This window comes from Ornithorhynchus anatinus, chromosome 9 (assembly GCF_004115215.2).
Source record: "Ornithorhynchus anatinus isolate Pmale09 chromosome 9, mOrnAna1.pri.v4, whole genome shotgun sequence".
Taxonomy (NCBI): Eukaryota; Metazoa; Chordata; class Mammalia; order Monotremata; family Ornithorhynchidae; genus Ornithorhynchus; species Ornithorhynchus anatinus.
The window spans coordinates 5,411,262-5,426,881 of record NC_041736.1 but is presented as its reverse complement, the minus strand read 5'-3'; the positions used below and the strand labels follow the sequence as shown (position 1 = coordinate 5,426,881).

At 49.3% G+C, this 15,620-nt stretch overlaps 1 protein-coding gene across 7 annotated transcripts in view; it reads right to left on the bottom strand.

Moving 5' to 3' along the window:
* LYPD6B (LY6/PLAUR domain containing 6B) overlaps window positions 1–15,620 on the bottom strand; it is a 66,095-nt gene that overhangs the window by 19,748 nt on the left and 30,727 nt on the right. For 2 of the 7 annotated variants that reach the window (XM_029071531.2, XM_029071528.2), the window contains exons 2-3: window positions 9,897–9,992; window positions 9,460–9,522 (exon numbers count right to left, since the gene is read on the bottom strand). The exons of 4 other annotated variants lie outside the window; for them this stretch is intronic. In XM_029071531.2, the coding sequence (XP_028927364.1) occupies window positions 9,460–9,522; window positions 9,897–9,988 (155 nt within the window). In that variant the 5' untranslated portion in view covers window positions 9,989–9,992. The remainder of the gene's footprint in view (window positions 1–9,459; window positions 9,523–9,896; window positions 9,993–15,620) is intronic. One more of the 7 variants, XM_029071537.2, reaches the window with a different exon arrangement.

Below are 15,620 nucleotides of genomic sequence, written 5' to 3'. Positions count from 1 at the left end.
TCGCTCGGTTAAGAAAAATAAAAAATAAAAAAATAAGACCCCGATAGATGCAGTGAAGATGGAAAAAGTCATCTGGTCTGCCCGGTGGGTGATAAAACATTTTATTTGCTTCGCAGTTGCAAAAAGGGGGAAGAAAAAGGAACCAAATCAGAGGAACAACTGCCTGAGCGCCTCAAGGCAAAGAGCATAAATTCACGTTCTGAGACTTAGTCATGAGCCAGGATGAGAGATCGGGAAAGAGAGAGCCCCAGTGCCTTCTGGAGGCGATTCTCCCTGGTACATTCCAGAAATCCAGGACGGATGGGCTCAATTAATGAGTCTCTCTTGGTGGGTGTCTCGGGGAAGGGAGGGGTCGGAGGTCTTAGCGAGGCCTAGTTGCAACTTGCTCTCGGTGTCCGGCCTTTCCAAGCCTGAGTCTGAGCCACGCCAAAGAGGCCGGAGGTGAGGGTGTACGTGCGGGTTGGGAGGGGGCACGAGGCCCGCCATTCTGCCCCAGTTGAGGCCTTTTTCCAATGCCAACTAGAGGTTGAAGAGGGCACCAGGCCCTGAGGGCTAGAACATTCCCTTCCCCTTCAACATTCCCTTCTCACTCTTTGTTCTGCTTCCCATTCCTGTTCACTGTAAACACTTTCTGTCCATCCATCTCCCCCGTTAGACTGGAAGCTCCCTGAGGGCTGGGGTTCGGGGGTCCCCTCCCATGCACTTAGTACAATACTTCACACGCAGGAGGTGCTCAATAAGTACCACGGACTGAATCCTCTCTGAATGCTGTCCCTCTCGAGCCCTCAATGTCCTTAGACCGTGAACCTCCAGAGGGACAAAGACTATGTCCAATTTGATTATCTTCTGTCTACCCTAGTGCTTAACACGCAGTAAATGCTTAACCAATAAAACAGTTATTAATATCGTCTTGTTGTCGATCTAACTACTTCCACTCGCTTCTCAGTGTCCCCATGACAGCACCCCCCCCCCCCCCGGCCCAAACACCAAAGCAGGATCAACTCAGCCTTAGATTTTCCACCGCAATTTAGTCAGAAAACAGCTTTGCTGCCCTGTGGGTAATGGTCATGACCAATTCAGTCATGACCAATTCAGAGAAGCAGCATGGCTCAGTGGAAAGAGCACGGGCTTTGGAGTCAGAGGTCATGGGTTCGAATTCCGGCTCGGCCACTTGTCAGCTGTGTGACTTTGGGCAAGTCACTTAACTTCTCGGTGCCTCAGTTACCTCATCTGTAAAATGGGGATTAAGACTGGGAGCCCCACATGGGACGACCTGATTCCCCTGTGTCTACCCCAGCGCTTAGAACGGTGCTCGGCACATAGTAAGCGCTTAACAAATACCAACATTATTATTACTATTCGTTGCTGAACTATACTTTCCAAGCGTTTAGTACAGTGCACTGCACACAGTAAGCGCTCAATAAATACGGCTGAATGAATGCAGTCAAATCCAGACGATCTTTAGAGAACTATACCTCTATGTCCCCTCTGTGGGACCTGATTATCTTGCATCTACCCCGGCATTTAGAATAGTAATGATGTCATTTGTTAAGCGCTTACTATGTCCCGAGCACTGTTCTAAGCACTGAGGCGTTTCCTCCCGGTCGGAAGTGAGAAGCAGCATGGCCTACTGGATAGAGCACTGACCTGGGAGTCAGAAGGACCTGGGTTCTAACCCCAGTCCTGCCACTCGTCTGCTGCGTGACCTGGGGCAAGTCACTTAACTTCTCTGGGCCTCAGTTACCTCATCTGTAAAATGAGGATTAAGATTATGAGGCCCTTGTGAGACATGGATTGTGTTCAAGTTGATTAGCTTGAAACTACTCCAGCGCTTAGTACAGTGATTGGCAAATAGTAAGCAATTAAAAAAAATACCCCCCTCCCCAAATAGTAAGTGCTTAATAAATATTGTAATTAATCAAATAGCTGAATTGACTGGACCATTACCTCATCTGCACATGGACTGTGTTCAACCTGATTAGCCTATATCTACCCCAGCACTTACTAAACTGCTAGCACATAGTAAGTGCTTATTGAATACCTTTTAAAAAAACCCCATCATCTGCTTAAATTTATTTTTTGGAGCCACCTTCGAACATATGGGTTCGACCACGAGCCTGATCAGCATTTGGCCACAGCCCAGAGAGAGCAGTTTAGCCCACCCGGTGCTCTGCAGGAGTTTTGACAGTGCACTTTCCCTCTGATTCTAAATGTGACATGCCAACAGCGTGGCTGAAAGCCCACCTTTGCAGAAAGCACAGCAACAAACCAACAGCACACCCTAACAAACCAACCTGGCACTGAGAAACAATGGATCCGAGCCCTTCGAAAAACATTCCCAGCCTCAGCTGTCAGCCCGGAACAGGTATTTGGGGTTTTGGGGTTGAGTTGTTGTTTTATTTTTTTCCCCCACTATTAAGCAACAGGATTTGCTCCTGAAATCAGGGAGGGGTTGATACAAACCCATCCCAATTGTCTCCCTGAAACGCTGGTTATAAAACCAGGGAGAACAGGACAAAGGCAGGCAATATAAAAGGCCTGAAAGAGCTAGGTCGTCAAATGCAGTCTGAGGAAGGCATAAATACCTTAGCCTCTCACAGGTGCCTGATAGCCACTGAGCAAATTAACAACTTCCTGAGCAAAATTTGTGTGTGCCTGCGAAAGCACCAGTCTCTCCCTGCCTTCCCGACCCCTCTCACACAAACACAAGATTTATTGCCCTCCTGGAGCTTCTCCAGGTAGTGTTTTCGAGCCCAGAGCAAGAGGCCCAAATCTTTGGAATGATAAAAAAAAACCTCTCCAGGGTCCTGGGGGTATACGATTAGCAACACTCTTCTGGCCTTCTGGGCCTCAGAGATTGTTTTTCCCAGAAGGACACACCCAGGGTTGGATCTGGGTAGTTTGTTCTTTAAATTTTATTCTTCTGAGAGGCTCGAAGAACGTGCTGTGCTACTCTGTTCCCCTTGAATTTGGCCCTGGCAGGGTTGGGGGACATATTAGGACTCTCGGCTCCCAGACAAAGGTGGTGGAAGCAGTTAAGTTTATAACAGGAAAAGCCCATGAGGGTTCAGCAGTTTGATCAGGAATGGATTCCATCTGAGGCGAGACCACACGGAGCACAGAGTCTAAGTTAAAAGGGAGAAGCAGCGTTAGCTAGTGGATAGAGCCCGGGCCTGGGAATCAAAAGGACCTGGGTTCTAATCCCGGCTCCGACGCTTGTCTGCTGTGTGACCTTGGGCAAGTGTCTTCACTTCTCTGGGCTTCAGTTACCTGATCTGTAAATGGGGGTTTGACCGTTGAGCCCCATGTGGGACAGGAACTGGGTCCAACCTGATTAGCTTGTACCTACCCCAGTGCTTAGAACTGGGCTTTATGCGTAGTAAGTGTTTAACAGATGCCATCATTATAAAGATCATTATTATTCTCCTCCCTCCGGGTGTCCTGGATACCTGCTTCTCCACTAAGGGAGGACAAGCCCAGGAACGATGTTTAACAATATTAATAATAATAATAATGGCCTTTGTTAGTGCTTACTAAGGAGAAGCGGTATGGCTTAGTGGAAATAGCCTGGGCTCGAGAGTCAGGGGTCGTGGGTTCTACCCCAGGCTCCGCCACTTGTCAGCTGGGTGACTTTGGGCAAGTCACTTAACTTCTCTGGGCCTCCGCTACCTCATCTGTAAAGTGGGGATGAAGACTGTGAGCCCCACCTGGGACAACCCGATCACCTTGTCTCTACCCCAGTGCTTAGAACAGTGCTTGGCACATAATAAGCCCTTAACAGATACCATCATTATTATTATTACTAAGCACTGAGGTGAATACAAGTTAATCGGGTTGGACGCGGTCCCCTCTCCCACATGGGGATCACAGTCTCAAAACCCATTTTACAGATGAGGTCACTGAGGCCCAGAGGAGTGAAGTGACTTGCCCGAGGACACACAGCCGACAAGTTGCAGCACCGGGATGAGAACCCATGACCTTCTGACTCCCAGGCCCGTGTTCCATCCACTACGCCATGCTGGGATACCTTGGCTCAAATCAGTGGATCATTCATATTTATGGAGACCCCGCCGGGTGCAGAACACTGTTCTAAACGCTTAAGACAGTACAATTCCACAGAGCTGGTAGACAGGAGAGCAAACCCTTCTGGGAAGCGTGGTAAAGTCAGCCTGGCCGATAAGGAGAATCCAAGGTTGCCAGCACACCCACCCGCCCTCCCTCCAGGCAACTGACATCGTTTATCAAATGAAATCAGCATTCTTTCCTTCCCCGCCTCCCCATCCTGGACCAAGTTATTACTGGCCTCCGGCATGTAGGCCCGAGTGGCTAGCTAGGCCGCCGACACAGAGGCTATTGTCTCTGGGAGCAGACTTCCTTCCCCGTCAGACAAGATGAGCCTGGAGCAAGTGAGGGCACCCCTGGAGACAATCGTATTTCATTCCATCATAGTTATTGAGCGCTTACTGTGTACAGAGCACTGTACTACGCGCTCCTCAAACAGACAGCTGACATTGGAGTCCACCTCTTTCACAAAGGTGGCACAGCAGAGCCCTTAAGTAACAGCAGACTTCTCCTGCTCTCTCCTCCCTAATGAAGTGTTAACCTGAGGACTCCCAGCTCTCCAGGAAAAAGAGATTCAGAGAGATGTCAGGCGGTCTTTTTTTCTTTTTTATAGTATTTAATAATGACGGTGTTTGTTTAGTGCTTACTATGTGTCGGGCACCATTCTAAGCGCTGGGGTAGATACAAGTTCATCAGGTTGTCCCACTTGGGGCTCACAGTCTTCATCCCTAGTTTACAGATGAGGGAACTGAGGCACAGAACAATAATAATAATAATAATAATGTCGGTATTTGTTAAGCGCTTACAATGTGCCAAGCACTGTTCTAAGCACTGGGGTAGACACAAGGTAATCAGGTGGTCCCACTTGGGGCTCGCAGTCTGCAACCCCATTTTACAGATGAGGTAACTGAGGCCCAGAGAAGATGTGACTTGCCCAAGGTCACACAGCACACAAGAGCTGAAAGCAAGAGTAGAACCTTCTGACTTCCAAGCCTGTGCTTTTCCCATTAGGCCCCGCTGCTTCTCTAAGCCGCCAGTCTCGGTCCAGAGAGACACCGAGGGCCAGTGAATAATAATAATGATGGTATTTGTTAAGCACTTACTATGTGCCAAGCACTGTTCTAAGCACTGGACAACAGTGAGGGGCATTGAAGAGTAGAGGACAGAATGGCCTAGTGGATAAAGCACAAGCCTAGGAGCAAGAGAACCCGGGTTCTAATTCCAGCTCCACCGCTTGCCTGCTGCGTGACCTGGAGCAAGACGCTTCACTTCTCTGTGCCTCAGTTACCTCAACTGCAAAATGGGGATTCGATGCCTTCTGCATCCTATTTAGACTGGGCGTCCCATGTGGGTCAGGGACCGGGTCCAACCTGATAGCTTGTATCCACCCCAGCACTTAGAACAGTGCTTGACGCAAAGTCGATGCTTAAAAGATACCATTAAAAGAAAGAAGACAGTGGTGCAGTGAGGGACAGTGCAACCCACCCACTCCCTGTCCCCCATATCTGAGCAGCAGCAAACCTGATTCCCCCCCACTTCTCCTAGGCCTTAACCCCAGAGGGGCCTCAAAGTCAAGCAACCTGGAGACAGAAGCCGTTCCCCCATTCTAGGGGACTCCAGATGGATCCCGTGATCCTGGATTCTATTGACCTCCTGTCTGACATAGCTCCAATCCAAACATGGCACGTTGTATCTAGCACATCAAACCCTTAACAATAATAATAATAATAATAATGATGGCATTTGTTAAGTGCTTACTATGTACCGAGCATTGTTCTAAGCGCTGGGGGAGATACAAGATTATAACAATAATAATAATTATTATTATTGTTCCCACCTGCCGGGACCTCCAAGGCAGGACAGAGAGAAGTCACACCCAGGATAAACTCAGAGATTAAAACAGTAGTCAAATGTGAGGCTCCCAGCCATCCCTCCACTCTAAACACCAGTAAAATGGATAGGGGTGGTGGTAAGGACTCCTTTTTAAGGTTGGGCTTTCTACCACAACCCCACGGTTTCCCAGAGCATGGAGTGATGACAAAACCCTGCTTTTTAGAGATAACCTACTCCAGCCAAGCCCTCTGCCCAAACCCGTGACTCCACTGGACCTGGGCAGCTGGTAGGGCTGCTTTTTAAAAAAATGGGATTTGTTAAGCACCTTACTATGGGCCAAGCACCATTCTAAGTGCTGGGGTAGATACAAGTTAATCAGGTTGTCTCACTTGGGGCTCAGAGTTCATTCATTCATTCAATAGTATTTATTGAGCGCTTACTCTGTGCAGAGCACTGTACTGAGCGCTTGGAATGTACAATTCGGCAACAGATAGAGACAATCCCTGCCCATTGAAGGGCTTACAGTCTAATCGGGGGAGAGTCTTCATCCCCATTGTACAGATGAGGTAACTGAGGCACAGAAAAGTCAAGTGACGCACCCAAGGTCACCCAGCACACAAGAGGCAAAAGCAAGAGTAGAACGAGGAGAGGCGTGGCTCAGTGGAAAGAGCACGGGCTTTGGAGTCAGAGGTCATGAGTTCGAATCCCAGCTCTGCCACTTGTCAGCTGTGTGACTGTGGGCAAGTCACTTCACTTCTCTGTGCCTCAGTTACCTCATCTGTAAAATGGGGATGAAGACTGTGAGCCCCATGTGGGACAACCCGATTCCCCTGTGTCTACCCCAGCGCTTAGAACAGTGCTCTGCACATAGTAAGCGCTTAACAAATACCAACATTATTATTATTATTATTAACCCAGGTCCTTCCGGCCCTAGGCCCGTGCTCTACCCACTAGGCCACGCTGCGAAACAAGCCCTTCTTTGGAGCTGGATTCAGAGTGCCGGATAGACTGATAGCGTTGGGGCGATGACAACTTTCAAATTGGAGGCTGGGACAACCTGCATTCAGACAAAGCCTTTTTTACCTATGCATACCTGGGTTCAAGAGAAGTGAGGTGGAAAGCTTACATTTCGTTAGTTGTGGGCTAAGCACCTGGGGTACTAAGCATCTGGGGAAGTAAGCACCTGGGGTATTAAGCACGAGGTACTAAGTGCCGGCAATGAAGAGAATGGCTGAAGAGAGCTGTTGCAAATAGCCCCGAGGAAAATTGCAAAAATTCCGCAGGAATGGAGACACAAAGATTAGACTTCTGAGGCAAAAGTGGAGAAAGCTATTAAAAAAAAAACCCATCTATGAAAATCTGCAGTATGTTTAAGTCTCTAGCTGGAGGCTACACCTTCAAAATCAGACAACTCCCCTCCTCTCCCCTCCCTCAGTTGTAATTTGCAAAAACCCGGCTAGCTTGAGGGGCATTGAATTTTCTCCCTCCCCCTATTCTGGAAATATGCTAAGTGATTCTGCCTGGAAAGAGGACGGGGGTATTTTATTTAGGCACCCGCCTATACCCGCACGCAGAGCAGTACGATATTGATTTTTCTGTCTGCAGCCAAATGGCAGCTCAAATCATTCTCTCCGTCTTTCTGCCGCGCACCATCTTTTCTTCTCTTGCGCATGCAAACGGCCTTGACTACACTGCTCTCACTTGCAAGGGAGCAGAGGTCCCAGAGTGGTCGGAATAGAAAACAACTCACACCATCGGTCTCGGCAAAACAGATGGTGGTGAAGAATCGTGGGCACCCCCATGAATTTAATAATAATAATGATGGCATTTGTTAAGCGCTTGGGGGGATAAAAGGTGATCAGGTTGCCGCGTGTGGGGCTCACAGTCTTAATCCCCATTTTACAGATGAGGTAACTGAGGCACAGAGAAGTGAAGTGACTTGCCCAAAGTCACATGGCTGACGAGTGGCGGAGCTGGGATTAGAATCCATGACCTCTGACCCCTAAGCCGGTGCTCTTTCCACTGAGCCACGCTGTTTCTCTGACGGCTCAGCCGGAGTCACGGAAAGACATCCAGGGAAGCAGCATGTCCTATTGGATGGAGCCCGGGTCTGGGAGTCGGGGAAACCTGGGTTCTAATCCTAGCTCTGCCACTTTTCTGCTGTGTGACCTTGGACAAGTCTCTTCACTTCTCTGTGCCTCAGTTCCCTCATCTGTAAAACAGGGATTGAGTCTGTGAGCCCCGTGTGGGACAGGGACTGTGTCCACCTAATATCTACCCCAGCACTTAGAACTGTGCTTTGCAATAGAAAGCACTTAACAAGTACCCTAATTAGTAGTAGTGATAATAATGTTGGTATTTGCTAAGCGCTTACTACGTGCAGAGCACTGTTCTAAGCGCTGAGGTAGATACAGGGGAATGAGGTTGTTCCATGTGAGGCTCACAATCTTCATCCCCATTTTACAGATGAGGGAACTGAGGCACAGAGAAGTGAAGCGACTTGCCCACAGTCACACAGTTGACAAGGGACAGAGTCGGGATAGTGGTAGTATTGAAGGATTAAACCCAGTTAGTGTTTCAAAGGGCGAAATGAGCCAATTTTCCATGGAACCATGCTGCATCCTAGTTCCTGGGGGTCCCTATCCCACCTCACCCGCGACCCACAGCTCCTTCAGCTGAAGAAATCCTCGATGTGCCCAGCCACTGAGGCACTGCCCTTCGGGCGGCGTTTTCTCCATCGCTTTTGTCTTTAAGATTTTATTTATTTTTTTAATTTTTTTGCCCTGTAGATGGCTCCCGTTCCAGGGCGGTGCACGAAGCCACCGCAGAGAAAGGGGGCCGGCTGGTTGGCGGGGGGCAGGAAAAGCAGGTTTTCCTTACCTACCTCAGAGGAGGAGGAGGAGGAGGAGAGAGGCCCATGTGCTATGTCTCCACAACTCCGTTTTGTGTTTCCATCCCCTCGTTTGGGAAATTCGTTGCGGGCAGGGATTGTCTTTGTTGCTGAATTGCACTTTCCAAGCGCTTAGTACAGTGCTCTGCACACAGCAAGCGCTCAATAAATACGATTGAATGAATGAGTAAAAAGACACTGACATGAACACACATCATTTGGGCATCTGCACTAAGCTCATGTCATCGAATCACTCAGGGATCTGTCAGAAAAGACTTCGGGCTGGGCTGGGGGGTAGTTCAGGAGCCAGCGGGCAGGGAGAAGTTAGACCACAAATCCTCTCTCTACTTCGGGCTCGGGGCCGGTGGTGCCGAGTAAAATCTCTCCCCAACAACCCACCCACAAACCCACTCCCACCAGGCTCAGTGACTCCGCACAGGAGGAAGCCGTGTGTCCTAAGCAGCCTCCTCCTCCACCTCCCCAGCAAACCCCACCAGTGCCGTGAGACCCTGGAGGTCCCGGTTTTGAAGTTATCCTTTCTTCTAGGAAGTCGCCTCGACAAGTAAAATTCACATAGGGGTGAGCTGTCAATACACTTTGCCTCTCCTGGGTCTGGCAAACAAAATCCCCTGCTGCCCCACCAGCTTGGCAAACAAAGAACTTTTCAGGCTCACCTAGGCTGAGGTCTGGGCCTCTTTGTTCCACAAGGAGTTGGAGCAGCTGAAGTACGTTCCCACCTGCAGGTCACACACCCAGGGTAAACTCAGAGATAAGAAGGGTAGTCAAAAGTGAGGCTCCCAGCCGCCCCCCCCACTCCAAGCACCAGTAAAATCGATAGGGATGGTGGTGGGAAGGACTCCTTTTCAAGGCTGGTCTTTCAACCCCAACCCAGTGGTTTCCCGGAGCCCGGAGTGACGACAAAACCCTGCTATTTAGAGATAACCTACTCCAGCCGAGTAGTACCTGGAACCGGGACGAGGTCACTGACCTCTGACCTTCACAGGAGCACATCTTTCCCTGGGCGCCCGGACTCCTGGGGGAGCTTCGTGGCCACTCAAAAAAGCACAGGCTTTCAAACATGGCTTTAGACGTTGGCTGGTCTTTCCCTCACCTTGAGGATGGGCGTCCAGGAGGGCGGTAATCACACGGTTCCTCCGAGCATCCTGTTGTCATGGAGACGGAATCCTGGACCGGAGGGACCATTCATCTAATCGAATAATGACGGGGCATCCGGCCTTAAGCTCTCAAATTCAGACCTGTCATGTCCGACTCTCGTAGGCAGCAGACCGAAGGAACGAGAGGGTTTGGGGTAAAAAACGGAGCCCTCTGAAGAGACGATATCAAGATTCGGTCTTCTGTCTGGTCTCCTATTAGAGTGGAAGTTCTCCGTGGGAACGCAATGTGTCTTTTGCTCCTGTTTGTACTTTTCGTGGTCGTAGTAGAAATGGGATTTATGGAGCACCTATTTTGTGCACAGCACTGCACTGAGCCCAAGGGGAAAAAGAAGTCTAAGGATCAGAATTAGGAAGGGCTCCAGGACCTCAGGAGCACAAAATCATCAGTAAAACGGGGATTAAGACCTGTGAGCGCCATGTGGGGCATGGACTGTGTCCAACTTGATCAGCTTGTATTTAATCCAGCACTTACTAAGTGCCTGGCACACAGTAAGCGCTTAACGCTTAACAAATATCACAAAAAACAATTTGAAAAAGGAGAGGGAGAGAGAACAGGTGACGTATCTACGATAAGGATGAAGCAAGAAAAACATAAACCTAATAGAAATGACAGGCACAATGCTAAATAAGCAAGAGGGATGAGGCATAAACGACAGGTCAGTGACAGACACAAGAGGAATGAGGCACTGTTGCTGGAAGAGCCGAGTTTGGGGCTGCTTGGCTCGGAGTTCAGAGGTCACCGCTGTGGCCGTAGCCTCAGTCAAGGCCCCCGTGACGTTCTGCAAGTTGAGAGGCTCTGACCGTCGCTGCCCCGGTTTCCTCGGTCCCTTTATGTACCGCTCGAAATCCCTTTTCATGACTTTTCTCCGGGCGGTTCCAGTCAGCTGGGTGGGTAGTATTAACCAGCCCCTCTTCCTTCCTTGACATTTATACCTGTCATCATCGCTTCATGGTTCTTCCCCCCGCACCCTACCCTCAGCAGGGAGTGCTTGGCTATGAGGCGCATCTCATTCTTTTAATCTCCTCTCTGCCCCTCCCCGCCAGCATTTAATCGCCTTTACAGCTCGCCGCCGAAACTCCCTCCAATTTGTCCAAACCCCCGCCGCGGGATCCCGGAAGGCACGGACCCGCATCCGAGAACACGAAGCCGTTCTCCGGGGCTTTCGTTCACTCATTCAGTCGTATTTATTGAGCGCTTACCGTGTGAAGAGCACTGAACTGAGCACTTGGAAGAGTACGATACAACAATAATCAGACACATTTCCTGCCCACGGCGAGCTTACAGTCTAGAGGGGCTGTCTAATGTGGGGCTCACGGTCTCAACTTCTTTTTCACAGATGAGGTAACTGAGGTCTAGAGAAGTCAAATCACCCGCCCGAGGTCCCCCAGCAGACAAGTAGCGGAGACAGGATTAGAACTCAGGTCCCCCGACTACAAGGCTCTATCCACTAGGCCACGCTGCATCCTGCTTTCCTTTGCCCCCATCACGTGATTCAACAATCTGATGGGCTTTGGAAAACCATCCTGCATCATCCAAGAATCTTGTGGGTCGGGGGGCGGGGAAGGAGATAAAGAGAAACCACAGAAGTCACGGTCTTCTTGTAACCGTGGCGCCTGCCTCTGTTTAACCTTCTCCCCACTTCCGCTACCAGTGGACTGGCCTCAAAATGTCTTCGGCTCTAGGAGCGTTCCAAGAAGGGGCAGGGGCGGGGAGTGGGGGTCACCCTCTGAAGATCAGTCCAGCCAAACTCCGCTCTCATCCAGCCCGGGATCCCACCCTGTCCCGGCCCCTACCACCACTGCCCTAGTGCTAACAGGACCACTAGAAACCAGGCTCGCCGGCCTGGGATGATGGCCCTAGAAGCTGGCCCGGGGGAGACGGGGTGGGACAGGCCTCCTGGCTCCGTTCTAATAATAACTGTGGTATTCGTTAAGCACTTACTCTGTGCCCAGCACTGGGGTGGATACGTGCAAATCGGGTGGGACGCAGACCCTGTCCCACATGGGGATCACAGTCTTTATAACCATTTTACACATGAGGGAACTGAGGCACAGAGAAGTGAAGTGGCATGCCCCAGATCACACAGCAAAGTGGCAGAGCTGGGATTAGAACCTAGATCCTTCTGATTCCCAGGCCCGTGCTCTAACCACTAAGTCATACTGTTTCTCTGCACTGGAGTTGAGTCTGCTTCCCGCCAAATGCCAACTGGAAGCAGCCTGGCCTAGTGGAAAGAGTTCGGGCCTGGGAGTCAAGGGACCTGACTTCTGATCCCGGCTCTGCCACTTGCCTACTGGTTGACTTTGGGAAAGTCACTTAACTTCCCCAGGCCTCAGTTTCCTCATCAGTAAAATGGGGATTAAATCCCTGTTCTCTCTCCCCCATGCTCTGTGAGCCCTGTTTGAGACAGGGACTGTGTCAGACAAATTATCCTGTATCTACCCTAAGGCTTAATACAGTGTTCGACATATATTAAGAGCTCAACAAATACCACAGTTATTAGCATTACTATGCCGGAGACATTTTTTGATGTCACTCGTTTAGGAAAAATGAAGTTGCCATTCCTCTGGAGACCTGTGTTGTGGTAGGAAATCAAGGAATTTGGTCACGGACCCCTCAGAGGTTATACCTGCTCTATCTTGGGGGGAAACAGGGAAAAATAGACCTTTTTCCAAACTGCCATTCAAACCGATTCAGCAAGTCTAACTACTTTATGACGACAATTTCCATTCCGAAGGCACATAATTGCCAAGTTTATCATTGTGGCCACAACTAGTTTACATTCATTTCATAATTCCGCCATAGAATTTAGAGCGACGACTCTTCCGGCATTGGAAATGCCTTAGGAGACGAGGGTCTTATTGGAGTTTTGGGAAGGTCTTTTTTTTAAGGCAGATCTCAGCAGGAACGTAAACTAGAAATGCAAAAGCTGATATTTTCAGAATAATTATTGATAACGATTATGGCATTTAATAGGCGCTTCCTACATCCAGATAGTGGGACCGATACAATCCATCGTATTTGCTGAGCACTTACGGTTTGCAGAGCGCTGTAGTAAGTGCTCGGGAGAGAATTTTGTACATATCTACAAATGATTCATTTATACTAATGTCTGTCTCCCCATCTGATAATAATAATACTATTGATGGTATTTGTAAAGCACTTACTATGTGCCTAGCACTGTTCTAAGCGCTGGGGTAGATATGAGGTAATCAGGCTGTCCCGCCTGGGGCTCACAGTCTTAATCCCCATTTTACAGATAAGGGAACTGAGGCACAGAGAAGCGAAGCGACTTGCCCAAAGTCACACAGCTGACAAGTGGCGGAGCCGGGTTTAGAACTCCCGACTTCTGACTCCCAAGCCCGTGCTCTTCCCACTAAGCCACGCTGCTTCTCTAGACTGTGAGCTCACTGTGGGCAGGGAACATGTCCTCCAACTCTGCTGTATTGTGCTCTCCCAAGAGCTCAGTACAGTGCTCTACACAAAGTGAGTGCTCAATAAGTACATGCAAAATGAGCTTACAGCCTACAGAGGGAGACAGATATTAATTTAAATAGATAATCTACAGAAGAGAGTCAGATCAGATCCAGTCGCAGTCCCACATGGGGCTGACCATCTGAGGAGAGAGAGCGGGTGGCTTAATCCCAATTTGAAGATGAGGAAACTGAGGCGCCCTGAGGGTGACTTGCTCAAGGACCGAAGCACAGAAAGGTTAAGTGTCTTGCTCAACATCACCCAGCAGAGTTGGCACCGAGGCCTGGTTCTTTCGGAGCCTAATCAGGACCGGGAGTCAGGATACCTGGGTTCTAATCCCGGCTCCGCCACCGGCCCGCTCTGTGACCTTGAACAAGTCTTTTAACTTCCCCTTGCCTTGGTTTTGTCATCTAACCAAAGAGAGTTCAATAGGTGTTCTCCCTCCCCCTTAGGTTGTGACCCCCAAGTGGGACAGGGATTGTATGCCGCTTTATTATCTTGGATCTTGCCCAGAGCTTGGCACAAATTAAGCACTTAAATTCCAGTCAATCGATGGTATTTGGTGAACACTTAAACAATTATTATTATTACTATTATTCATTCATTTAATCGTATTTATTGAGCACTTCCCATGTGTAAAGCACTGTACTAAGCAGTTGGGAGAATACAATAGAACAATAGACACATTCCCTGCCCACAGCGAGCTCACAGTCTAGAGGGGGAGACAGATGTTAAAATAAATAGATATTTATATCCAAATAAATAAATTACAGACATATACATAAATGTCATGGGGTGCTCTTATTAGTATTATTATCATTATTAACAAAGGAATAAGTCCCGCCGGCCCAGCAACGTGAGAAACACCAAGTCGACCTGCTGTTAAGCCGAAGAAGCTCCCTGAGCAGAGATCTGTGTCGCAACCCAAATATCCTCCCCTCCGCAGACGCTCGGGAACGTCATCCAAGCAACGCCCAGGCGATCAACGAAAGTCAACCTGTCCGACACGGTGCCCGAGACAACCAGAAGCGCGGCCCGGCGGAACGAAGGAGCGTGGAAACGTATCATTATTCCTGCAGCGGGGAGGGAAAGCTCCACGACCCGCTAGCAGCTGCGGAGACGGTGACCTTCCCTGGCCTCGGGGTAACAGCATCCTCCGGCATCCTCATGGGATGCTCACCCCCAGTCCGTGGTCTCCATAATAATAATGATAATAATGATAATAATAATAGTGTCTGTTAAGCGCTTACTATGTGCCGAGCATTGTTCTAAGTGCTGGGGTAGATACAAGGTAATCAGGTTGTCCCACGTGGGGCTATATCCCCATTTACATAAAAATTACGATGATTTAAGTCTTAATGCCCATTTTACAGATGAGGCAACTGAGGCACAGAGAAGTTAAGCGAATTGCCCAAAGTCAACCGGCTGACAAGTGGCGGAGTCGGGATTAGAACTCATGACCTCTGACTCCCAAGTCCGTGCTCTTTCCACTAAGCCACACTGCTTAATGATCATAATTATTAAGCACTTACTATGTGCCAGGCACTGTACTAAGCACTGGGGTAGATATAGAGAAGCAGCGTGGCTTAGTGGAAAAAGCACGGGCTTGCGAGTCGGAAGTTGTGAGTTCTATTCCCGCCTCCGCCACTTGTCAGCTGTGTGACTTTGGTCAAGTCACTTATCTGGACCTCAGTTACCTCATCTGTAAAATGGGGATTAAGACTGTGACCCTCACGTGGGACAATCTGATAACCTCATATCTACCCCGGCTCTTAGAACAGTGCCTGGCACTTAGTAAACTCTTAACAAATACAATTGTTATTATTATATAAGCAAATTGAGCTGGACACAACCCCTGTCATTCATTCATCCAATCGTATTTATTGAGCACTTACTGTACTAGACGCTTGGGAGAGCATAATACAACAATGAACAGACACGGTCCCTGCCCACAACGAGCTTAGAGTCTAGAGGGGCTGTCCCATGGGGGGCTCACGGTCTCAACCCCCCTTTCTACAGATGAGGTAACTGAGGTGTAGAGCAGGGAAGTGACCTGCCAGCAGACGTGGCGGAGACAGGATTAGAACCCATGACCCTCTGAATCCCAGGCCCCTGCTCTATCCACTATGTCACGCTGCTTCTGGTCCACCATCCCTCCACGCACCCGCACCTGAGCTCCTGGCAGCCC